We start from the raw sequence: 26,163 nt of genomic DNA on the forward strand, positions 1-26,163 counted from the left end.
AGCCCAGACAGGGCGGGGCTCTACGGCTGTGGGGGAGAGTGGTGGTGGAGGCTTTCGGTTTCCATGTGAAGGCGGGCTTCTTTTCGGGAGCCGCAGCGGCGGGGTGTCTGAAGGTGTAAGAAATCCCTCGTTAAAACTTCGCTTGAGGAGTTTGTGGGTTAAAGGTGGGCGCTTACGCGTTAAACTCCCCTTCGGGAAATTAGTTTGTGGCTAGAGTAGCAGAGGCGGGAACCGAAAGCGGGAGCGACGTTGAGCCCGCTCCACCTGTTGGAGGTTGTAGCCAAGTGGGGATCGGCCTCTTCTCCCAGGCAGTCAGCGAGTGGACGAGAGGGCACAGTCTTAAACTACACTAGGGATGGCAGTCCCAGAATCAATTAGGTTGGAAAAGACCTCTGAGATCGAGTCTAACCTATGAGCAAACCACCACCATGTCAACTAGACCATGACACTAAGTTGCCACATCCATTTCCTTAAAAACCTCCAGGAACAGTTGTCCAACCTAATTGATTCTGTGATTCAAGTAATGAAATCTTAAATACTATAAAAGCTGCTGTCTCTGACTCAGTTTCCAACTTTCCCCCTGGAAGCAACTAATAAACAGAGCGTTTATTCCTTCCTGCTTGTTTCTACCCTTTTTGCCGTCAGTTTGGGATGGAAGAGGCAAATCCCCTTGGTAAGGTGAAACATGAGGCAATGACAATACCTGTCTCCTTGCTGCTGAGATGTAACGCTGCTGTGGCCAAGGTCTGGGATTCCCAAGAAAATGGGTATCTGAGTAGAGATAAAGTAACCCAATCTAGTGCTTCCAACTGAAAGGAATGTGATTACAATTTAGCTACAGAGCCAGCACCTCTCTAGTCACAGGATTTGACAGCATGTGCATAATTCTCAGTCAGGGTACGCACTGCCAGTTCTCTCCGATGGCTGGGAGATGAGTAAGGAAATAAGTCAAGGATACTTTTTGTAGAGATGGGCATGAACTCATAATTCTGAGAAGGGTAGGAGTAACAGGCCATAAAATGGTTGTAAACTGGTTCTTTTGCTTATTAGATAGATTGAGGCTATTCTTAAGGCTTGTACAGTTATTTCTAAGTAACATCAGCTGTTCATTGCAGTATCCTCTATTCTGACTGCTCTGCAAACATTCAGTGTGTTTAACAAGATGTGCTTGCAGTTTTCTGTGAAATCCCTTAGTTTGTCTGGTTTGCAATGACCGCAAAGAAAAGCTTTAGCTAATTGCTTCATTTTCTTGTATCTTGAACATTCGTTAAAGGTTTTTCTCAATCTATTTTTCTCGTGTTACCAAATCTTCTAAGACCATGAGATGGAGACTGTTTTGTTTATCTGTTCTCTTGATAAATATTTCTAGTGGGTTTGGAAGGTTTAGGTGCTTGATTGAAAAGCCTTAAGCCTGATAAGACTTCAGAGTGATTTGTAGCCCTGCAGGTATAAAAACCTATGAGAAGCAGCCTTCATGTAACTTTTTATTTAGTGGTTTTACAAAGCTAATCTATTTCAGTTTTGATGTCAAAAATATTATTTTTTTGCTTTATACGAAAGCATATCTTTTTTTCCTGGGTAAGCATGGAATCTGAGATCTTCTTTGACAGAACTTTCTTTTCTCATTTATGTAGTATATGGAATTTAGAATTAAACACACATGGGATGGTTTACCTGTGAGCCATAACCTGGTTATGATTTGGCTGAGGCCAGACAATGCAGGACTGCTAATGGAAGTTCATGGTCCCTTCTGTAATGACCCTCAAGCACCACTTGGAGAGCCAGGGAAACCTTTTGATAGGCTGTGGGACTATGAGGGTAAATGTAACTGTTCTGCTGCAAATAGATCTGATTTCTGTGGACACTGATGTTTCTCTGAAGTTAATATGCCTAGTCTTTATTTAACAGTCATTAATGGTTGTTTTTTTCAAACTGATCTAACAGTTGTGTCTATATGATATCTAATCCAGTTTCTTTGGTCACAGTACTGCTTTTACAGGTCAGACCTAAAATGTAAAGTAAAAATTTTCCTTTCTGCTATATCCTGAGGAGTCTGTGAAAGAATACTGGGAAAGAATGCAGTTGTAATCATTGCCTTACCCTTAAACAGCTCTGCAAGTAACTATAAGCCTCCTGCTATATTCAGATGAAAACTACTCCAGATTGACTCAGGAGTGATGCTCTTTTTGTAGGTAGGGAATTGATTTTCATCACTGGCACTGCTAACCATGAGTTGTAGGTCTGTAGTAGTGCAACAATTCAGACAACTGGGAAAAGAAGTGAATGTATTGGGTCACTCATTCAGCTGAATTGACTTCAGTGATGTTCAGGTTGACTCTTCCTGATCTTGTCAATAGTATATGCACTCAAACTTAGTTTTTGGGTAACTGATATAACTTGTGGACTATCAGAGGATTGACATATTTGAATATCAAAATAGTTTTGTGGCATATATCTATAAATTCCTTTGCAGGAACTAAGTAGAAGTGAAATCCTAAAGATAGATTCTACTTCTACTTTAAGAAGTAAAGTGTTTTAATTGCTTTTCCAAAGTTTCTTTGAGGAATAGGAAGGTGTAAAACACAGAAGTTGCAGCTCAAAAAATACAATTCAAAATTGTACCCAAATGTAATGGGGAAAATTCTATAGTAATGCTGTTTTTTCTCCTTTTCCTGTCACTTTTACTCATTGCTTTGAGTAATGCAAGAATTGAGTGTTTCCAGAAGTTCTCTACTTCCTAATTATTGAGCTATTCTGATTAAAGCTCTACTGAAACAGTATTAGCACCTCTTTGATATTATTATAATAGGCTTATGTAAAAATAAATATATCAGTCATATTTAATCATAATTCTAACTAAAGATTTCTAATAATTACAATTACCATTGTAATTTTATGTGAGAAACACCACTGTAGTTCTACTTTGTGTTCCTGAAATGTGATTCAACTGTAATAACTGAGGCCTGAAGTTGTGTCAGAGAAGGTTTGGGTTAGATATTAGAAAAAGGTTCTTCACCCAGAGGGTGGTTGGGTGCTGGAACAGGCTCTCTAGGGAAGTCACAGCACCAAGCCTGGCAGAGTTCAAGAAGCGTTTGGACAATACTCTTGGGCACATGGTGTGACTCTTGGGAACGGTCTGGTGCAGGGACAAGAGCTGGACTGAATAATCCTTGTGAATCCTTTCCAACTCATCATATTCTACGATTCTGTAATAGATGGCTTTCAGGTATACCTGGTCAGTAATCCTCTGTCCAAAATATCACCCATCTACAGGGAAAAACCATTTAAGAGCTAAATGTTTTCTCACTGTTTCTGAGATTTAGCAGTCATAGTTTTGGGGGGGGTGCTCTGCTGTAAGTGTCTGATGCTCTGAATCCTCAGGCTACCAGCAAACACAAGACTTATGCACTTAAGTGCTCTACCTGGAGTGCCTGCTTGAGAGTATGATTGAGTAGGATTACTCTGTCTTGGCCAACTTTGTTCACAGCAAGCATATAGGATGAAATAACTGTATGCTTATGCATTTCTTACTCCAGGAAGAGCTAATCTTACTAGATTTGCCTTATTTTTCTCCTATATCAAGGTGAGTGTTTTCAAAGCTGGAGTTGGTAAAGTTAATAAAATTAGTACAGTACTTTATAACACATTTTGTGATAAGAGGCATGAAAAATAAAAGATCCTGAAGTTAGAATTATAGCACAGCATTTTGAATAGTTAGAAAACTGTCAGTAGCATGTACACAAGCAAGTCAAACTCTGGCATGAAAATCAAGAAAACAGAATGGTTTTAATGAGATATGAAGATCTCAGGACATTAGAAAGTAGTTAATATAAAATACTGACAGCCTGGTTTTGGGTTTTCTTTTAGTTATAGAAGCATTTTTCCAAGTGACAGAACTGAGCACTCTTTAGGAGTTGACCTTTGTCCGTAAGTATAGCACTCTGAAAAAGTCACAAATGTTAATTTACACTTCTAGTTCTAATGCTTGTAATATATATGTATGTGGAAGACTTGATACAGAAATTGTTTAAATATGGGGAATGTACATCTTTGTGGCAGTAATAACTTGGCACTGATAACTTGACATCGTTTTAAGAAAATTGTGTTTTTTTGACAGCCACGGGCAGCACTTACTACTGCTGCTTTCTGGCAAAAGAAAAGTATGGAAAGTAAGTAGTAAAGTACATTCACAATGTGCAGAAAAACTAACTACTTTTAGGTACCTGTTTTCTGATCGAAAGATGACATTACCTCTTTTTTTTTCTCTCTTTTAACAGAAAGAACTTCCTTTAGAGTTTGAGGTGACCGTAATGAAAACCAAATGGGAGGGTAAAGCTCATATTCCTTGTAATTACTTTCCACCATAAATGCACTAACAAGTTCAATGATTTGCAATTCATGACTTGAAAGAAGAGAGGAAATACAAAGCACTTTATCTTGTGCCTCAACATGAACTACAGGAAGGACAGAAAGCAGATTTGTAAACATAAAATTAACTCTTTTAGTTGCACTATTGTTGGAATACTTAAAGAAAGCCAATCTAGTTTTAGGACTGAGTGGCACTAGTATTTTAATTGTACTGCTTAGCTCTGGATCCATTGGTGCTGTATTTTGTATAAAGCACTGAGGCAGATAGCTGTAATCAGTGCTTGATTTCCATGTTATTCCCTAGGTGTATAGAAAACGATGCATTCAATACTATTGACGTCTGCTTGATCACCTTCCTGAGCTAAATCATAGATAGGTTGTTCTACTTTTCCCTTGCCTCCAGCACCTCCTGAAGTGCCATTTAGTGATAATTTCACCAGATATATTTCCTGTAAATCTCTTTTGCTACTCCCCTACTGTTCTAAACAACTTCACCTCTACAGATGGCTCCATACTGAAGAAAAATTTGAAAAGGCAGACTAAACCAAAAAGCATAATAAAAGGATACCCAGTATCATTAGAAAAACTAGAGAATCTTGATTTTTAAATTGTGCTTTGCGCTTGTTTATTTTCTTTGGCTGTGTGGCTGAGATGGTTGGTCTGATAAAATCTGTTACTTCTGGTCATTTTTTATAAATTAACTAGCTCTAGAGAACAGACTATATTTCTTATGCAACCTTGTCACACAACATACAATGACAAGTAAGGTAAATCATAGATAAATTACTCTTTGTTGCCTTTTTTTAAAGAAAAACTTAGGTTCTGCAGCTATTTATTTTTAAAAATTCTAAGCTATTGCTAATAAAATACATTAGCAGTGTTCTGTGAGTAATAGATATTTTTATTTCTCTGCAATAGCCTGTAATAATTTCAAGAAGGGATTCTTTTTACAGTATTGCTTTCAAAAAAAACCCTTATATTTTTCAGACCTTGGTAGCAGATGCGATTATGCGAAGAGGCTGTTCCTTGCTTATTCTTAGTTTGTTGTTTATTCATTATTCTTTATTCATTATTCTTAGTTTGTCTTTACTCTTACAAATTACTTCCTAATATGAGAGTTCCATTCACCTTTTTAAATGATTAATGTGGTGTCAGATGTTCTATTTACTGTTTGGTGGTTTTTTAATGTAAGTATTTATTAGCAATTGGCTTTGGTGCCTTCCTTCTATTGTTTCTGTATGATAGCCTAAAGAAAAAACTCTTAACAAGAAATGATTCATAGTATTTAAAAGAAAATGAGGTTTCTAGTCTTATGAAAAAAATATATTTACTAGCTTCATTATCCCATCCAGTCTTCCTTTCCTCTGTAAGTTGGTCAAGACTTGTAAATTTTGGCTCCACTGGAGTGCGGATATGTCATAAAGCAAGATGTCATTGCTCTTTCTCTGACAGCGGTTCCAGGCAGCATAAGCTGAGGGAGTTTAAAAGGTGAGCACTTTGTTAACTTCACTTTCTGCTGGGTGATACTTCTTCATAGCTGAGGATTTTGCCCCGTGCTTTACAGTACAAGGTTTTCAGAAACACGGTAGTGTTTTTTATTTATAAACTCAAATTTTGGAAAATGAACACATGAAATGCCGGTTACATTCCTGTCCAAGAAAACCATAAAATAAAGATGAATTGAGCGTATTGAGAATACTGTCTTTTGTTAAAGACATGTTTACAAGACTTATCACTTTTTTTGTTTATTTCTACTCTCTTTGCAGTCATTGTCTGGAATTTTTCAAGGATTTAGACATGAAAGAAGTAATAGGAGAAGACTGGAAGCAGCTGTGATGGACTGAGATGTTATTAATGTCTTAAACATTGTCAAAATCATAGAAAGCCTTTTTGTCAAGCTGCAAGGAAGCAACTGCCTGTCTGCAACCACTGAAATCACCCCCTCTTCCTCAATATGCTTCTTGACTGGAATTTGGACTGTGAAGGGAAGCTTGAGATAAGACTATTGTCTAATCATCTCAGGTCTGAGGAGAAGTAAACAAGGCTCAGGGAATCTGACCTGGCTGAGCTCAGTGGGTGGCAGAGGAGAACGGTTTGGGGAGTGTGATGGCAAAATCTCTCCACACGAAACAGAGTAAACTGCCCCCCCCCCCCGGATGACCACGTACACACGGGGCATTCACATGAGAGGCAGCTGAGAAGGGGCCATAAACAATCAAAGACCCCCAAGGTATCCCTCTCACCACCAAGAAGACCAGAAAAATGGGACCTATGGGATGCTGCCCGATTACATGGAGTGGTGATACATTTTCTATTTTTCTCTCTCTCACTCTCTTCTTGCCCTTGCCACCCTTTTTCTATTTATTTCTATCTCTCTCTGTCTCAGATTTACTGTTAAATACACCATTCTGAGCAGAGTTTTTTAATATCAGATTAGTAAGGCTTTCCTTGACAAAAGTCATCAATCAGTCAAAATCAACAGTAAAGTATGTGACTCAGTTGATTCTAAATGAATGAACAGCTCATGTTTCAATTCATCTGGGTATGGAGTTTTTCATCTGTGCAAGAGATAAATCTATTGCTACCAATGACAGTGGAAAAATATGCTAAAATTACAGCTGTGTTTTCATGAGAGCTCTAAAGCCCGATAAAGGCCAATACCTGGCTTGAAATCTTTTGGGTTCTGGTAGTTGCTGCATTTCTACTGTATTTTCACTGCTACTTTTTTGTTTCTTGACTGCTGAATGACATTCTTATGTGCCTAAATTTTCGATTAAAATCAGCAGAAAAAATGCCTCCTTCAGGAACAGAGAGAAACGTAGCTTTCATGGATTTTGGTGGCCCAGTACTTGCACTGCAAGTATAACACTACCCTTTCCTCTATGTTCCTATACTTGATGTTTTCCCTAGCCTGGTGCCAAAGTGAGAACTTCATCTGTATTACAGACATCTTGGCTTCAAATTCAGTGTGGAGTTTCTAGTGATACTTAGGTACAGAGGATAGATTTAGAAAAGGTTATATGAATTTCAGGAAAAGTTTCTGGAACACATAATGTTCAGTATAAAATCTTTTGATAGACTTGAGTGCCTACAAATGATGGTTCGTCCTGTTGTAGCAGGATAGCCCACCCTGATAAGGCCTAGAATCTGATCAGAGAATGCATGCAATGCAAACCATCACGCAAGGTATCATGCAAGTTCAACTGCTGGTGCCAGGTGCTGTCTTGGTATTGAATTATGCCAAAACCAACCTGGTTCACCAGATTTGGAATCCTGCTTTTCTGAAGCAGAATTTGACAGATAAGCTAGTCTGCTTGCCTGTAATCTGTGACTACCAGAGTATATAGTTATATAGTCTGGCACAACTATAAAAGCCCGGTCCACCTTTCATTTGTCAGACTCTTCCACACACTTCCTTGAAGTGTGGAGCTTCTCCCTGAAGCAGGGATGCCTCTTCCTGGTTACTCCCTAGGGGTTAAAAGATCTATGTGCTATCTCATCTCTACCAATCTCTACTTAATGATTGTTTCTTTTGTTAGCTTTGATACAATTGGTTTAATATAATTGCTTTGTTACAGCTTTGTTACTTTATGTTATATGATACCCTAATAGGAGATTTTTAGCTTTTATATTGTGTAGTGTATAATTCTGATTATGATCTTTCTTCTGTTCACTTATCTGTTCATTTGCAATAATAGATAATTCATTTTATATAAATATATCCATTTTGCCATTATTAAAAACTTGCAGAACAAACTGTTTTAATCACACCTCTATAATTCCTTAAATTTAAACTGTTGACACAGTCCAAGGCTAAGAGAGGTTTCAGGCACACCTCAACCCTTCTTTGAGAAGGACTTTAGAAAGCAAGGGAGCCCTTTTTGCACCTCGTGATCAGCAGCAGGGTTTTTTTTAAATAAGTTTGTCTAAACCTTCCACTCTCCCTTGACATACATCACCTTAAGGATATAGCTAAGAAGTCTGAGAATGTTTTTGCATGCCACTTAGATTTGGAAATACTGTACATGTATGTAGCTATATTTTCTACATGTTGGCATGAATAATTTAAACACTAGTGAATACTCTTAGATGGTAATATCTTATCTGTAAACTCTCACAGGATTTACAAATTACACGTTCCTTTTATTTTGTCTAGCATAGCAAGTGCTGCTTGATTTTGGCTGCTGACTTAGTCCTATATAAATTAACTTAGAAAATGGGAAGCTTCCCCACTAAGCAGATTCTACATCTGAAACATAGGTGACTTTAAAATTAAACTACTTAGTTCAGTGAGAGGATTCAGACCAAGACATGTTTCTCGGATCTTTAATAGAAAGAGGACACCCTGCATCCTGTTGAAATGTCATCATCACATCTGATCACATCATTTTGTCCTTTCTCTGTGCATATCCAAGAAGGCTGACTTTGTTGAACTATTGTTCAGGTAGCTGAAGATAACTTTTGGCTCCCATTTTTTTAAATGTTGTCATTCTCAGTTTGCCTTTTGTGAATCTCGTAAGTAAGCACCATCTACTTAGATAATATTGACAGACAAAAGTGTAAATTGGGTTGTAATTTGGGTTGTAACTCAGAGGCTGAAATGCTTCCAGGCCTTTCTTGTTTATTTAGATCATAAGTGGTTCTAAAAATCTTCTGTGTAGCTTTAGATATCAAAATGCCTGTGAAGCTTTCCACAAGACTGGACTTTCTAAGTCATATTATTGAAAGTATTCTCTGTTTTCTTCTGAGCTTGTATGCAGTAATAACCACAGTCTGATGGTCATATTTTCTTTGCTGTCTTTCAGTTTAGCTGTAAGCGAGAAGAAAAGAAGATGGAAACATTCCGCCTTTGAGAAGAACATGTCAGTGTGATTAATATCTGAGATAGAATGTTAGTTGAGCGTTTTTGTTTGGCTATAGATTCCCTCTTTGTTCCTTCAGTTTTATAGAACTGTACTCTCAGATTTAAGGACATTACGTTTTTTCGCTTGCAGACTTTAGGATATCAGTGCACACAGCCATCCAATTGCTTTTGCTCTCTTTCCGGTAGATAATAAAGATTCCTTGCTATAAAGTGCCATCTGTTGGAAATTCTAAGTATTGTACATTCAATTGTTTGGCTTCTTTTCTACCCTCAATCCAGGTACAGTTTTCTAAAGAAATACATCAATCTGAAATACTGAATAATCCAATAAAAGTTGATTAAACTGAAGTAGCTGGATTCCTTATCCAGCTATTTCAAAGGAACCACAGATTCACAGCAGCATAGAGATCTTGATCCACCCCATCTCTCCTTTTTACAACTTTTTAAAGTGGATAATTACTTCTGCAAAAATTCAACTGATCTCTCTCTCCCTTTCCTTACAAGATTGATTCCATGAAATCATTTAATGAGATGCAACTGTTAAGTGAAGCAAAACTGACTAACTTAAAATTTAAGGACATCATCTACTATTAACGAAGTGTTTTAAAGCACGTTTTACTAGCATGGCCACAGCTAGAATTTAGAACAGAGCTTTGCTAAGCTGTTCTGTGAACATGTAATCTTTTGTTGGATTGCTGCAGAAGAGTTATGTATAATCTCTCCTTTGGGGTAGGAGTAGTGGGGAAGAAGGGGCTAAAGAACAGGAGTTGCACAGGAAAAATATCTATAAAATATAATGTCAAAGGCAATAGATGCTTAAAAACATTAGATTCTTACAGAAATTTAAGCAGCAGGCAGACATTACACTCCTTTTTCTCCTACTGAACAGGGATTTCTGAGAAAGCTACATCTGACTAATTCTAGAAGGTAAAAATTCATATAGAAAAGGGAAAGGTTTACATTTTTTTGTTCTTGAAACTCTATAGCATGAGCATATGTCTGCAAGTCGTGACAAAATTCTGGCCTTATTTACTTTATAAGCTTTGCCACTAACTTTTGTGTGGAGGGAGGCAAGCCAGAAGGAAAGGGAAATGGTGGCTATTAAACTGCTTCATTCAAATGTAAGTAATCTACCTTGTGTTTAGATGTATAATGTTCTCTTGTCAGTATATCTGGTTTTTACCTGTGGCAGGAAGCTTACAGCTTTTCTTGAAGCCTGCAGAAATAGCCAATGCTAAATGACACATGACTGGAGACAGCGCAGCTCCAGTGCAGTGTCTTTCAGTTCCAAGTCATATCCTCAGGTTGCCTTGGTTGAATTTACCCCAAGAAGATAACAGGTTAAATTTTATTCATGTATAGATAGATAGATATGGATATAAAACATCTATTCTGATGTGCATACCTAGGACCTTGTTCTTTGGCTGCCCACTCAAGTTTTAAAAGCATGACACTTCATCAGAGCCACCCACTTGTTTGCTGCAGTAGAAAGCAAAGACCAAATGAAATCTGAAAGTTTTGACTCCTTGCCATTACAAATACTAAGATCAGCATGCAAGTACAACTAAGTAGATAAGACACCATGTGCCTCTCTCATGGCAACTTTAATATTCAGATATCAAAACAGCAGCAAAAATCACTGACAGGTAATCAGCAAAACCCAGAGCAGTGATGAAACCATTTTCCACTTTCATACTATACCACTTAGAAATTAAGATCTGTTTCAAAGTTTTATAGGTGCTGGAAAAGTTGAAGACACAGCTGATGCCCTTCTAATGCTGCCTGTCTAGGCTACATTTCTGTAGCCTAGAAGATGAAGACAACTATTCCCTGATACCAAATTTCCAAAGAACATTTAAGATGAAAGTAGAAGCCTGGCAAAAAAAATCTCCAATTTTAGTACAGCAAGAAAATACAGTGATCTTGTGCAAGCTCTTCATTTCCATAATGGGGACTGCTGAAACACTGCAGTTATGCTGTCATGGGTTTACTTGTTCTAAAAATCCAAGCAGAAATTTTCCTTTCCCCTGTCCCACAGTGCCCTCTGCCGACCAACACCGAGCACTGCAGGCTCTGCTCCTCCAGTTATCCAACAGCACCCTCTGTTGGCCACCACAGAGCACTGCAGGCTCTGCTCCTCCGGAGATCAAACAACGCTCCTGCCAACCGTGATTAGAACTGCGCTGGAGGACAGAGAAGTATTAGACTGCTTCCTTTTTGAAGGGGACTTTTGGGTATAGGACAGTCACTACTTCATGACAAATACCTATGGTAAAATTAACACAAAATATTCTAACACATGCACAACCATTTCCTACATAATAGACTTGTGATTGGGTTTTAGTATGGGGAAGCATTTCAAAGGTACACACACTATTGTCAGTATCTAAGCATAAATCTTCATTTTCTACTACAGCATTTTCACAGATATATCCTAATTGTCCTTTAGGAATACATGCCTCAGTACTGACTGGCTGCCACTTTTTCTTGGTGTGATCATAACTTGCCCAAACATTATGGTCTATGGGTCTGACAATTACATTTTGGTGTATGGCTCTTAATGTCAGGCTAGGAAAGATGGTCTTTTCTTTAGCTGCACTGATAGTGAGCACATAAGCTTCAATTTGTTCATGTTGAGGATTGTAAGTGAAGTTTCCTAACTGCCACCACGCTTGGTAATTTTTCTCAAACTGTGTAGTAGAACTGTTTCTAGCTATTATTTCTCTTACTTCCTGTGGTAATATTCCTGAAGTTCCTTCTCTTAATATTCCTGCAGCTACAGATTACACCCACTGTTGAGTTTGGGACATTGTATTGCAAGTGCAAACCTTTTATGGATGACACCAGCATAGTCAATAATCTTGGTGAAATCTTTTGCAGTGGTTAGCTACTAATGTTAACAATTTAACTGCCAATGATTGTGTTTCTGCCAAAGTGAGCAAAGATGATGTTAAAGGGACTTTGAATTTTCCTAGATCAGATGTGACAGCACTTAGTTTATTCACTAATACTTCTTGATCTATGGTGTTTAATACACTTAATCCTGTGCCAAACCATCCCGTTACATCTCTTTGAATTCTGGTACAAGGGGATCTGGCCATCATCTATACATGCCAGTCTTTAAGGCTTTGTTGAATACAGGGCTGACAATCTTTTTGTATGTTTGATATGTTTACTTGAAGGTGTATTCGAACCCTTTTCAGTGAATATATGGGATCTAACAACAGCTTCTGCTCATTTGAGTGCTTAATTACATATGGTCCAGCATAAGTTAAATTGTGGACACTCTCACAGGCTAAAGAAGGAGTTGTAAAACTGGTGGTGGTCTTAGTCAATGGGGTGGTAGGAGATTTGCTGGTTGGTAATCTCATTGTTATATTTCCTTCCCTGAATGTCCACTGACACATCACAGAAACTGATTTATCTAGAGTGAAGGTGTGCCAGCATTGATCAGCCACTAATTACATTTCACAGTAATGTCAGTTCTGGGTGACCATCTAATCCGTGCCTATTAAAACACTTGCATTGTATGGGGTACCAGGATTTTACCAATTATTCAGTACCCTTGTTCCTTGGAGGACTATAACAGATGGATTGTATTGGTTCAGTTCAGATGAATTCAGAATATCTGTATTTATAGCAAATCATAGACTAGAATTTCCATTATAGGCCTGAGACCACAATAATTTTTGGGCAAGAGTTTGATTTAACACTAATGTACTTATCAGTCCAAGGATCAGCCTTGAGGAGGCTTAATAGTAGATGATTCCTCTCCCGAGGTCCATGCTTCCTCTGGAACTCTCTTGACTCGAGAGTAGTGGATCCACGTGGGTTTCTCTTTCACCTGGATCGTGTGGAGGTGGTCATCAGCACCTGATGGGGTCCATCCCACTTCTCCCATAGTGGATCTCCTGAAAGATTCTTAACATATATCTGATCACCAGGGTTGGATGGATGTAGCTTACAATCAGGCTGCTTGGGTTGGTGTTCTAACACCACTGTAGCACTTTTCTGCAATTGTTTTCCTACAGCCATAACATGATCGTACACATATTGATTACTGATTTGATCTACAGCTTCACTATTCACAGTTTGCATCATGTAGGGTCTGCCCAAGAGAATTTCAAATGGACTCAGTTTCCCTTTTGATCTTGGCTTGACCCTTAGCTTGATTAAAGCAATAGGTAAAGCTTGATACCAATGAAAAATTGTTTCTTGACATATTTTAGATTCATCTTTTCTACTTGCCCATTTGCTTGGAGTCTGTAGGGCATATACAGTTGCCAATTGATTTTTAGTGCTTTACTTATTGCTTGTACAATTCATGCACAAAAGTGTGAACCTCTATCTGAAGAGATGCTCTTAGGCATTCCAAACCATGGTATAATCTCATTCAACAAGACTTTAACCACTCCTTTTGATTCATTTTTTTTCTACATGGGAAAGCTTCAGGCCATCCAGAAAATGTCAGTCAAAACTAAGAGATAACAGGACCCCCCCTTTTCTTGGGAGCTCAGAGAAATTAATTTGCCAAATTTCACCTGGGAAATGCCCTTTACTTATTGCCCTTTACTTATTGCCCTTTGGTGTATTTTTGTTCCAGTATTTCAGACGAAGTTCCCATTGGGATGTGACTTGCTCTATTGTGGTAAATAAATTTGGTCCTGCTACTCTAGTCCTTAAATGCTAATAGAGTGAGTCTAAACCCCAAAAGTTTTATCATGTTTTACTTTTACAAATTACCACACTAATTTTTCTAACAGTATTAACTGACCTGTTTTTAGTTAACCTCGTCTATTGTCTAACACCTTACCTTCATTTTCATGTATCCACTTATAATCTGTTTCTTGATATTCTACCTGTTGATCTGTGTCTAGTTCTTCTAGCACTAAAGCTGCTACTGATAGGTCTTTACTTCTTGCAGCAGCTAATTCAGCTTCTGCATCAACTTTTCTGTTTCTTATTTCCAGGACAGTGTTACCTTTCAGGTGTCCTTGGCAGTGCATAATTGCCACCTGAGAGGGGAGTTGTACAGCTTCTAATAATCATAGAGTTTCTTCAGCATATTTCACAACTTTTCCTTGAAGAGTTAAAAGTCTTCTTTCTTTCCAAATTGCTCCATGAGCGTGAACTATGCCAAAGGCATATTTGGAGTCAGTCCAGGTGTTAATTTGTTTTCCTTCTGCCAATCCTAAAGCTCGAATGAGAGCCATCAGTTCTGCTTTCTGGACTGAGGTTCCTGCGGGCAAAGGATTTGATTTGATTACCTCAGTAGTGGTGGTCGCAGCATACCCAGCCATCTTCACACCTTGTCTTATGAAACTGCTGCCATCGGTAAACCAGTCTTCTGCATCCAGGGGTGGTTCTTCTTTAAGGTCCAGGCAGCTGCAGTGCACTGCTTCAATGGTTTACAGGTAGTCCTGCATGACAGGTGCAGCCGAGATTCTTCCTTCTAGGAATGAAGCTGGGTTAACAATGTTAGTCACCTGAAGGGTTATGTCATCAGCCAGGATTACCTGATATTTCAGAAATTGGGAGGGTGACAGCCAATGATTTCCTTTCTGTTCCAGTACTGTAGATGCTGTGTGGGACACTAACACAGTCATTTTCTGTCCCATTGTACATTTCCTGGCTTCTTCTATATTTATGATCATTGTTGCTACTGCCCTTAGGCAGGTGGGCCATCATTTGCTTACTTCATCCAATTGCTTGGAGAAGTCGGCTACTGTTCTTTTGTATGGCCCTTGTTGCTGAGCCAGGACCCCCAGAGCCATTCCTTGTCGTTCATGCGAGAACAAACAAAAGGGCTTCGTTACGTCAGGCAAACCCAACGCCGGAGTCCTTATGAGTTCTCATCTCAGTTGTTTGAAGGCTCCACTTGCTTTGGGGGTCCAGATGAGGTTGCCCTTAGTCATTTTCAGCAGGTCATATAAAGGCTTTGCAATTAGCCCATAGTGATATATCTATAAACAACACCAACCTGTCATTCCTAGAAAGGCTTGAAGGTTTCTCACCATCTGTGGTTTCAGTGTCTGGCAGTTTCCTTTCTTGTTGTCCCCAGTGATCATTGTCCTTCAGATACTTTGTAATCCAGGTACACCACTTGTTTCTGCACTGGAAGTGCTTTCTGTTGAGAGACTCGATACTCATTTAAGTCCATAAAGTTTAAGAGGTTTACTGTCCATTGGGCACATTCTTCTTGTTTTTCAGTAACAATCAATATTATAAAAGTACACCCTTTCCCGGTGGTGACTGCCATTGTTCTAATTCTTTTGCTAATTAATTCCCAAAATTGTGGGAATATTTTTGAACCCTTAAGGTAGCACTGTCCAAATGAGCTGAGTTTTCCTTCCTGTGGTGGGATTTTCCCACTTGAAGGCAAATATCCTTTGACTTTCCTGTGTTTAGGGAAGGCAGAAAAAGGCATCTCTTAAGTCTAATACTGTGAACCAAATTACACTTTCTTTTAACATTGTTAATAAGGTACATAGGTTTGCAACAGCTGCATGTATGTTTTAGCTATTTTATTTACTGCTCTTAAATCCTGAGCCAACCTATGTGTTCCATTTGTCTTTTAGACTGGTAAAATTGGGGTGTTGCAATCTGATTCACACTCTACAAAACCTTAATTTCAAAAAGTTGTCTATTATTGGCTCAATTCCTCTTCTATCTTCCAGCCTCAGTGCATATTGCTTCCTAACTACTGGGTTTGCTCCTGGCCATAATTCTATTTCAATGGGAGCTGCCCTTTTTGGCTTTCCTGGTGTTTCAATAGCTCAAACTCCTGGGTATACCTGATCTAAAATTTGATTGACATTTGAATTACCCTGGCTTGGCTCCACATAGCTCATTGCTAAACTCAGAGCTGCTATTAATTGTTCTTCCTTTACCTTAAGTTCAATTTTACCTTGTTTGAATTCTATTACAGCTCCCGGATTTTCTAGTAAGTCTCTGCCCAATACGAGTTTGGATAAATTTGGTAAATACAAAAACTGATGCACTCCCATTTGTTTTCCAATTTTGAACTTTAGGGGTTTCAAAAGAAAGCTTTTCTGATTGGCCAGTGGCACCCACAACTTAAACATATTTATCACTTTTAGGTATTAATTCAAAACAGAAAATGTAGCCCCGGTATCAATTAGAAAATCTAATTCTTCTTTTTCTTCCCCCAGCTTGATTTTTACCAGCAGGTCCCCTAGCACTGGCCTGCTGGCCCCCCCCTTCACTCAATACTCTGTAAACAACAACAGCCTCTCCTGTGCCTGTATTTCCACCTGTTAATTCAGGGCATTCTTGCTTCCAGTGTCCCTCTTTTCTGCAATATGCATGCTGGTTCTACCCAACCTTGTCTGTCGGGGAGGCAAACCTTACATCTGTTACACAAGGCTCATACATATAACTAACAGTTGCAAAATTGACAAATCTTAATTCTAGGTCTTATCCAAAGTGATGTGCTTATAGTTAATTCTTCAGCACTACCTCTCATATAGCAACTCTTAGCATGATAATACCTTTAACTATGTGCTCCTGGATGTTTCAAGGTAAGCAAGATATATCAGGTACACAATAACAATACTTGGCCAAATACAAACAAAACCAGACCAGAAGACCAGACCAGACCAGAGGGGATATTCCCCTGGGAGAGCGTCCTCTCCCATGTCCCCTGCGAGACGGCGTCCCACCTCGACTTACAGGTATCCAGAAACCAGATACAAATACCTTTTATCAATAGGCAGTGTTCTTGTCCAGCCCCCGCAAGAAGCCACCGAAGAAGGGAGCCCCTTCGGGTAAAAAGACTTACCCGAGGGCACCCAAGGGGGTCCCGTCCTCCGGGGGATTCCGCAACCGGGTGGAGAAGGTGTCCTACCGCGGTCACCAAATGAATCCGAAAAATCGGTCCAAGAAACTGCTCAGAGACTTTTTATCTTTAAGCAGCAAGGTATTTGTTTATTCAACATTGGGAGCAAGCCAGCTCGCGCTGGACAAACTTGCTCAAAGGCTTCTCAGAAAATCAACGTTTTTATACAATCTTCAGATGTGATTAAATGCATATTCAAGTGATTACAACATCTATCAATACATATTAAAAATAGGTGGAGTATAGGCGGAGCTTGGGGCGGTGCTTCTCTTGGCTCCCCATTTCAGAGGGTAGTTCCCATCTTCCTCCATGGGGCAAGGGGCTTCAACTCATCTTCCTCAGCTTGACCCTTCTTCTTTTCCATTGTTCTTGACCCGCTCACTGAAGCTTGGAAAAAACCCTGGCTCCAGGCCTATTTCTCCTATTTAAATGTCTACCTGATCCTGTTGTATTTCTAATTTATCACCTCTAGGCCTATTACCTGTTCCTGTACTATTCTCTTAAGCTTTGGTCCAGTAAGTAGAACAGAACGAGTACAGATCGTCTTGGATGTTGGTAGCTTGTTAGCAGGCCCAAATCTCTTAGTTAACTCTTTTGGGCCTAGCTTCCTATATCAGTACTACTTAATGAAATTATCCCCAAGTTCAAAGTACCCAACATCATCTCCTCAGACCGAGGACCACATTTTTTAACTAAAAAATAAGCAGCATTCTACAAATTGATTGGCAATTACATCCTCCATATTGACCACAGGCAAGAGGCCAAGTGGAAAAATGAATAAAAAATATGTCAAGAAGTAAACCTGCATGGGTACCAAGCCTTACCTCTAGCCTTATTGTGAATAAGGGTCAAACGTAAGACTAAAGAAAGACTAAGCCCTTTTGAAATGTTCCCAAATACACAGGCACAGCTTCAAGTATACTATGTAGGCAAAGGATATGCATGCATCAGGACACCTTGCACAAATATAACTATTGATGATTGTAAAGAATTAACTAATGGTACTAACTTCTGTGTTTGCAATTTTACTAAAATAATAGGATGTGACTTTAGTTGCACTAGTCCTGTGACCCCCATGCAATTGATCTCGAAAGAATACGTTACATCATGAAGTGCCTAAACTAAAAATTGGTGTGGACATTAATATCCTCCAGAAAATTCTCTATCATCCTGATGTGGACCGAATGATGGAAAAGGTAAAGGCTACTTCACGTCACATGCTGTAGCAAGTGAAACATGACACGGCAGAGATTAAAAATATCATTATCGAAGTGGCAAAGACTAGAGAATATCATTGGTATATATATACAATATACAACCAGCCCAGCTGTTGTCTTGGTTTTGATGCTGACAGCTTTCCTCCTTACAATCATCAATCTATGGATGTGGTGGGAAATTAAGACTATAGCAAAACAAGTACATGTGCTCTGGACTGTACAAAGGGCGATAAAAAAGCATTTGCATTAGTAAAAAGAAAAGGGGGGGATTGAAATAAAGACAAGACAAAATAAAATAAAAATTTAACTATGTTAGTAAATGTAGCTATGTTCGTGCGACTCCGCAAATTGTAGCTGCTTGAAAGAAGATTGCTGCCTAAACTGTGGGCAGTTAAGATAAAGCTAGCTTACGTAAACAAAAGGACTGTCAGGAAAGAGACAAAGACTTTTAGCAGGTAATGGTGCAAGGGAGACAGAAGGAGGTGTGGGGGGAATCTAAGCTCTTTGAAATGATAAACCTTTGTGTAACTACTCTATAATAGTAAGAATAGGGGTTAGGCAACCAAAAGTCTATTTAGATAAGAGAGACTTCATAAAGAGTGCATATGATAGGTAATTTTTGAAACTCACTGTATAAAAAGCTGTGTGTTTCTTTTCTCAGCGGACATGCACGGCATTTCCCCAGCCGTAATAAAAGTGTGCTTTATATATATTTTTTAAAGATTTCTTTAAATCAAAACTACCTGTAGACAAAACAAATTTTTACCTGAAGAGAATAAAAGAAAGCCTTGTACCAACTCCAAAGTAATTTAATGTATTTGCATAAAAACTGATGTGTAATTTTAAGTCCAATTTCAAGACACATCAGCCCCTCTGTTAGACACGTCATTACAGAATCCCTCACACCTACTACTCACGGGATGGAGGCAGTAGTTAATGAAAATTAGGTTTGTGTTGGGATTAAATCCTGATGTCTGTAACTTTGTTAATGTTAGAAAATTTGATTGTAGCTATTAAGATACTGTTATATCCCATATGCTTACTATTTTACTGTTAAGTGGTTTTTTTGGGAGAGAGGGAATTGCATTGCCTTGGGAAAAGGTTTGTGCTATCTCTTCCTTTTCTTGACTCTTCTCTCTTTCTGTCCACTGTACGAAAGGCACCTCCCACAAAGAAGATTCAGAGTGAACGACAAAAGAAGAGAAATTATTGAATACATAAAACACGGGGTGGTGTCAGGTTGATGATTTATGCATTCTAGGATTGCCAGGAGATTTTGCAGGCTTTTGCAAGACTTTTGCACTATATCTCTGATGGGCAGCCTGTCCAATCGCTCCCTCCAGCGCTGCTGAAGATGTCAAGCCCTGAAAAGGAGAGAAGAGCTGAGTTTACCATGCCCTCCACATGAACTCTGCGCTGGGCTGTCCGAGACGTTGGGGGTTTGTGGCATGCCCATCTCCCCCTCCTCCAATCTTGAAAGGCTGGAAAAACCCTTTTACCATGCCCCTCACAGGAACTCTGTGGAGATGCTGGGGGTTCGTGGCATGCCCGGCTCCAGGGCTGGGGGTTCGTGTCAATGTTGAGCTCCCCAATACCAACCCGCTCCCCTGCCACCCAGCTTGGCCTCGCCGCCTCCGCGGTGAAGAACCCCGCACCTCCCCTTCGCATCCAGCCCGCACCCGGCGACAGCCTGAGCGGGGCTGGCTCAGGGCTCAGCCCCGGGGTGGATTTGGCGGAGGAGGGCAGGGGAAGGAGACTAAGGCAGAGGAGACGGACAGGAGGCGACCCATCCAGAGCAGAGCCGGGGCTGGTGGTAGCAGAGACACGTGGTTGTGGGAGCGGCGGGATGAGGCGCTGGTGGTTTGCAGTTTGGTGCTGGGGACCATGGGGGCCAGGGGCTTTGTGGGACGGGGGCTGGGCACAGGACTAGTCTCTGACACTCCCGCACTTCCTCGGTTCTGATTTACCCTCTGTCCCCTCCTTTGCCATCATACTTTATTCCCTCCCTGAAGCCATTCCCTCCCAGCTCTCCTGTCTTTTTTACTCTATTTCTTAATCCATCCATTCATCTTTCCTCCCTGCATTCCTACCAGCCAAGCTCTTTTCCTCCTTCCCTTCTCATCTTATTAACTCAGACTTTCCTTCAAAGCATGCCTCATATTCTTTTCAACAACGAACCACTCTTTGTGAGATAGTCTGGCCAAACTTTATTCTCAGCACATATCCCCATCAGCAATGTCATCCTCTGCCCCTGCACGGCACTTTCCATTGCAGAAAAGTAATTCTTCTCACCAGTGGCTGCAGACAGAGCCCAGGTACAGCAGGAACCGTTGGTTGAGACCAACGAGGGCACCGAAATAACCAGCAACTGCTCACACCCCGATACCCAGTCAAATGAATTTATCTACTGGTATGGTCAGCTGCCGGGCCGAGGGCCCGATCTCCTCGAACTCCTCCTGACCATTCACAAAGGCTCCGAAGATCCGCTGGACATGGTGGGTGTTAGAGATTATAAAACTGAGAGAGGAATTTTTCTTTCCCTGCTTCCCTGTAAAAGAAACAGAGTTTCAAATAGGGAAGGGGGAAGGGAGGTAATTAGCCTTACAAAGGAATTAGCTCGCCAGACTGCATTCCTGGCTGATGGAACATCAGAGAGGCTGGGGAGAGAGGGGGGGCTGGCTCTGTTCAGAGGGGAGAGGGTCAGATGGTGGAGTTGGCTCTCGGAGGGAGACGGGGATCTGCGTGAAGGCATTTGGGGAGAGGGACTGGGATCTGGTTTTTTTGGTTTCTCATCCTGGTCAGCTCGGACTGCTGCCTTCGACTTGCCTGGGTGTCCTGCTCCCCGGATCTGCTGTGTTTCATCAGAGAGTTTGCGTGCTCGTGGGAGAGAAGGGAGGAGTTTTGAGACGCCATCACCTGGGACAGCGGTGAGGCCCATGGGAGTGGACTACTTTCCTTCCCTTTTTCCTTCCACTGAGGGTAGGGTCCCCCCATTTCTTTCTTGGCTTCTCCCGCAGTCCGAGACTGCCCCCCTGGACCCCTCTCCCCGCGTGGTGACCGCCGGAACCCAAGAGCGCCCTGTGCCGACCACGGCAAAGAGCTGCAGGCTCTACACCTTCAGCGATCCAACAGCGCCCCCAGCAGGACACGACAGAAAACTGCAGGCCCTGCACATTCAGCAACCCAGCAGCACCCCCTGCAGACCATGATTACGACTGTGCTAAAGGACAGAGAATTATTCATTCGGACCCTTTTTTTTTTCTAGGACAACTGCCTTGGTTTTTTGTGTTCTGTTACTGTTTTTGCCAACATACATGTATCTTTTAATAAATGGTTGCTATTTCTTCTGTTTTTTCCACACTTCCTCGATTAAAGCCCCCTTAATTTTGAATTTACAATTGCTGAGAGAGAGGAGTTTGGTCTATCTTATAACTCATCCTCTTTAGCAAACATTCCAGTCTTCTCAGACTGAGAGAGCGGGACAGGTGTCAGTGTTGCCAGACCATCTCTGGAACTCCCTGTGCCTCTCCCAGTCCCATGTTGGGGATGCGGTTATGTATTATTGTGCCCTGGCAGACATGGCCAGAGGAGCCGGGGCTGCAGCGGGGCTGGGCAGGGCCGGGGGCACAGCATCAGCTGGGGCCAGCAGGGGCTGCTCCTGCACCACCAAGATTTTTTCCATGCCCGTGCCCCAGCGAAGTCTTCTTCCTATTCCAGGATTTCCAGGGCAAGGACTCAGTAATATCAGGAGTAGACACAGCTCCTGGATGGGAGCATCCAGAGCAGGCAAATGATGCATCTCTGGATCACTCTGGTGGGCTCGTTTGAAGTGCTGTTCTCAGGAAAAAGCTGCAGCAATCATCTGCGGCTACCCAAGGACTCCTGGGCATGAGGATGGGCCATGTCATTCTCTTTCCCTCCATCCTCAGCTCACGCCAATTGTCAGCGGTTGTTGCCTCTCTACAGGTGTGCTTTGGGCAACTGCTTTGACCCCGTCCTGCCCTCAGGAAAGTATTTGGGCCTCTTCTGACTTCTCCCACACTGGTCAGTCTCTGAGCACACAAAGAGTGTCACGGGTGTGAGGGTCCTTCACTCCCTGAGTTCCTCACTCCCCGAGAACATGCAATGCTGATTGTGCAAACAGGGAACCCTGAATGTGTTGACAGCCTGGGGAAAACTGGAAGTCATGCCATCAGAATTGCTTTTTGCACTGCATGTTTTTTCCCAGAAGAAAGGGCACAGAAACAGTCAGGACCGTACGGAGAAGAATTTTACTAGAATGTCAATGTGTGCAGTTGTGGAAGTGTCCATTAGAATTTGCTGGAGAGTTGAGAGAGGGAAAGAGAGGCGGACTGGTGGAGTCACTGAATAATAAGAAGCTGCGGGAATAAGCAAAGCAAGAGAGAAAGGAAAGTAGGAAAGGGGAAGGAACAACTGCAGGAGGTCTCTGAAGGGCAGAGCAACGGGAACGGCTCGAGAAAAAAAAGACTGGTGTGTGTTTCGAGGGAATGCTTTTTTTGAGCAGAGGGAGGGACGGACGGGAGGATAGTTCAAAGACTGTGCTTTGTGAAGAACCTGCCAGGCAGGACGGTAGCCTCGAGGGACCTGCACGGCAACTGCAGCCGCGGTCCCCCGGTTCCCAGGGCGCCAGCATTGCGCCCCGAGCAGAACCCCCGCCAACGCCGCCAGTCCAGCTCTCCGCCAGCGCCAAATGTGGCGATCTGCCGCCCAGCCTCTCGCTGCCTCCGATAGCCCCGTCTCTGCTCCGGCCAGGCGGCCTCCTCTCCGCCTCCTCTCCCTCCTCTCCCTCCTCTGTCTTCGTCTCCGTCCACTGCCCTCCTCATCCAAATCAACCCGAGTACTGTGCCGGGCGCCGACGCATCTCGGGCTCTCGTCGGGTGCGGGCTGGATGTGGAGGGCTGGCGAGAGCGGCGGTCGTAGCTCTGCACCGCGGAGGCGGCGGGGCCGGGCTAGGTGGGAGGGCTGAGGATTGGTATCGAGGAGTTCAAGATTGACAGACCATGAGCTTTTTTCGTGGCCATCATCTCTTCCCTCTCATCTCTCTTTTGCTGGCCCGGGGAGACTCCTGAATTGTCCTCCGGGGCACGCGCTTTTGACAATGGTCGAGGGGCACGAGAAGCAGAACATCCCTCCGGGCTCAGCATCAAGCGTCAGGCTATCCTAGCCTGTCCCGGGGAGAACCCCTGCTGGTAGCAGGAGCACTTCTGCTGGTGAAAAAGACCACCTGGGCTATTGTCACAGACTCTGGTTTCAGTGCTACGGCGAGGCAGTGCATGGGAGAAGCACGATCCCTAGAGAAAACTCGGACGTGGCATGGCATCTCCCAGCTACTTTGGAATTCCTGGCCATGCAGCCTCCGTGAGGAGAGCTCTTCTGTGTCCCTCCTCCTGCTCGTGGTACTCAGAGGACAAGGGAACAGCCTATTACATCTGAACTGGATGTGCTGGAACCAACACATCGGCAGCAGGTTGACGGGCCCTCTGAGGCACAGCCAAAAGTTTCATTCTCTTTCCCATCGCTCACAACTCTTTAGAAGGACGTGAAGGACCACCAGGGAAGGGTGTGGTCCATTCCCATATGCACTGGCTTCTCATCCAAACCTCAGAAGTTCTTTAGCCTTCCCTGGAGAGACACGGAAGTACTAGAGAGGGTGACTCTCTTTGCATTGAAGAGACAAGTCTTGAGCACACACCTGTTGGTGGTGTGGGGAGATGGCCCTGAGCAAGTATAATTGCCATCACCCTCCTGGGGGAGCCTTGAAGTTATGTGGGACAAAGAGTGTCTCGGTGTTTTTTTGAATTTACAGTACTAAAGCCTGGCAAAGCCCCTCTGGGATGGATCTCAGTGGACAGAGCTCCCCGTGCCCATCCCTCAGGCCATGGGGCTTCTCAGATAGTGGCAGAGCAAGTGGCACCCCACAAGGGCTGAGTCGTATCCGGGCTCCGGACGTGGCAGCAGAAGCCCCAGGAGATACTGTCCCTGCTGCCATGAACTGTCGGTCTGGGTGTGTGCAAGGGAAGGACTCTAAATGGCACAAAAAGCCCCCTCTTGTCACAATGGCACTAAAATGAGAGAGGATCTCCTTTCTAAACGACTAAGAACATCAGAAGTTCTATCATAGATAAAAATGATATCATAAATCTTTCGAGAGTTCTTTTTAGGAGAGAGAATGTAGATAACTCATGGAAACTAATAGAGAGTGCATTGTATGCCCATCTCCTCACCGGGAGGAGAGCTCTTCTGTGTCCCTCCTCCTGCTCCTCTTACGCAGAGGACCAGGGAACAGCCTGTCACATCTGAACTGGATGTGCTGGAAGCAGCACATCTGCAGTAGGTTGACGGGCACTCTGAGGCACAGCCTTCATTCTCTTTGCCATTGCTCTCAACTCAGTAGAAGGACTTGAAGGACCACCAGGGAAGGGCGTGGTCCATTCCCATGTGCACTGGCTTCTCATCCAGCCCACAGAATTCTTTAGCCTTCCCTGGAGAGACACAGAAGGACTAGAGAGGGTGACTCTCTTTGCACTGAAGAGACAAGTCTTGAGCACACACCTGGTGGTGGTGTGGGGAGATGACCCTGAGCAAGTGCAATTGCCATCAGCCTCCTGGAGGAGCCTTGAAGTTATGTGGGACAAAGAGTGTCTCGGTGTCACTTTGAATTTACGGTACTAAACCCTGGCAAAGCCCCTGGATGCAGCTCTGGGATGTGCTTCCGTGGACAGAGCTCCCCGTGCCCATCCCTCAGGCCATGGGGCTTCTCAGATAGTGGTAGAGCAAGTGGCCCCCCACAAGGGCTGAGTTGTATCCAGGCTCCTGGATACAACGGGCGCGGCAGCAGGAGCCCCAGGAGATCCTGCCCCTGCTGCCATCAGCTGTCTGTCTGGGTGTGTGCAAGGGAAGGACTCGTGTGTCTGAAAACCCTTGTGTGAGCGAGCAGTGAGCCCCCGCCAGGGCACCACTGACTCTTGGCCAACTGGCCATCCACCACGCCCCCAGAGGCCATTTTCCAGCACTGCTATGCAGCATGTCATTCCCAGTCTGTCCGTACAACCGAGGTTGCCCCATCCCAGGGACAGAATCTGGCACTTCCCCTTGTTGAACTTCCTCTGGTGGATGATGATTGCGCGAACCTCTATTTTGAGGTCTCTCTGCACTGCCTCCCTCTTCCAGGAGGCCCTAGAGCGTCACAATGACCCTCTGATTCCAGGGGAATCCGCAGCGTTCAGTGTTCCAGGTGTTCCGTGAAGCCCCCTCTTGTCACAATGGCACTAAAATGAGAGAGGATCTCCTTTCTAAACGACTTAGTACATCAGAAGTTTTATCTTAGATAAAAATGATATCCCAATTCTTTTAAGACTTCAGTTATTTTTAGGAGAGAGAATGTAGATAACACATGGAAACGAATAGAGAGTGTATGGTATGCCCATCTTCAAGAAATTAGCTTACATGCCTCAGAAATCTTCTTTAATAAGAGAAAGTCAATTAAATACTGTTTAAGCGAATGGGAAGTTCTAAGACACATGTCTTAGTTGGTCCTAGAACATTTAATTTAGGAGTTAGAGGTCGGATAGATCAAGCAGAGATGCTACGAGGCCTGATTAGCGAGAAGACCACTCTCCGAACATGACTCCCCCCCCGAAGAAATGGACGCTAGATGGCAGTCTTGCTCCACGAATAAAACCCAAGATGCTCTATGACCTCAAAATCATAACCTCATTCTCGACTGCTGGTGAAGGGGGGCGGGGTCTTTCAAGCGTCACTGTATTTATATTCTGAAATTGATACTAGATCTTTGATCCATGCATGGCAGAGTACCTCACGTATCCCCAGCTGAC

At 42.5% G+C, this 26,163-nt stretch overlaps 2 protein-coding genes across 2 annotated transcripts in view; one reads left to right on the forward strand and one right to left on the reverse strand.

Annotated features, from left to right (window-relative positions):
• Positions 1-26,163, reverse strand: part of SCLT1 (sodium channel and clathrin linker 1) — a 364,373-nt gene that overhangs the window by 48,349 nt on the left and 289,861 nt on the right. The window lies entirely within an intron of this gene.
• On the forward strand, positions 2-8,134 carry C4H4orf33 (chromosome 4 C4orf33 homolog). The gene is made up of 6 exons (XM_064652714.1): positions 2-164; positions 1,635-1,818; positions 3,537-3,583; positions 4,278-4,329; positions 5,721-5,856; positions 6,135-8,134. The coding sequence occupies exons 2-6, from the start codon at positions 1,638-1,640 to the stop codon at positions 6,202-6,204; spliced, it is 486 nt and encodes a 161-aa protein (XP_064508784.1). The 5' UTR covers positions 2-164; positions 1,635-1,637; the 3' UTR covers positions 6,205-8,134.

The sequence above is a fragment of the Pseudopipra pipra genome, chromosome 4, assembly GCF_036250125.1.
Source record: "Pseudopipra pipra isolate bDixPip1 chromosome 4, bDixPip1.hap1, whole genome shotgun sequence".
Classification (NCBI taxonomy): Eukaryota; Metazoa; Chordata; class Aves; order Passeriformes; family Pipridae; genus Pseudopipra; species Pseudopipra pipra.

Coding starts and splice junctions, on each gene's coding strand:
- C4H4orf33 (XM_064652714.1), top strand. CDS start 1,638: ATGGAATTTAGAATTAAACACACATGGGATGGTTTACCTGTGAGCCAT. Junction 1,819..3,536: donor TAGGCTGTGGGACTATGAGG/GTAAATGTAACT, acceptor TTCTTACTCCAG/GAAGAGCTAATCTTACTAGA. Junction 5,857..6,134: donor AAGCTGAGGGAGTTTAAAAG/GTGAGCACTTTG, acceptor CTCTCTTTGCAG/TCATTGTCTGGAATTTTTCA.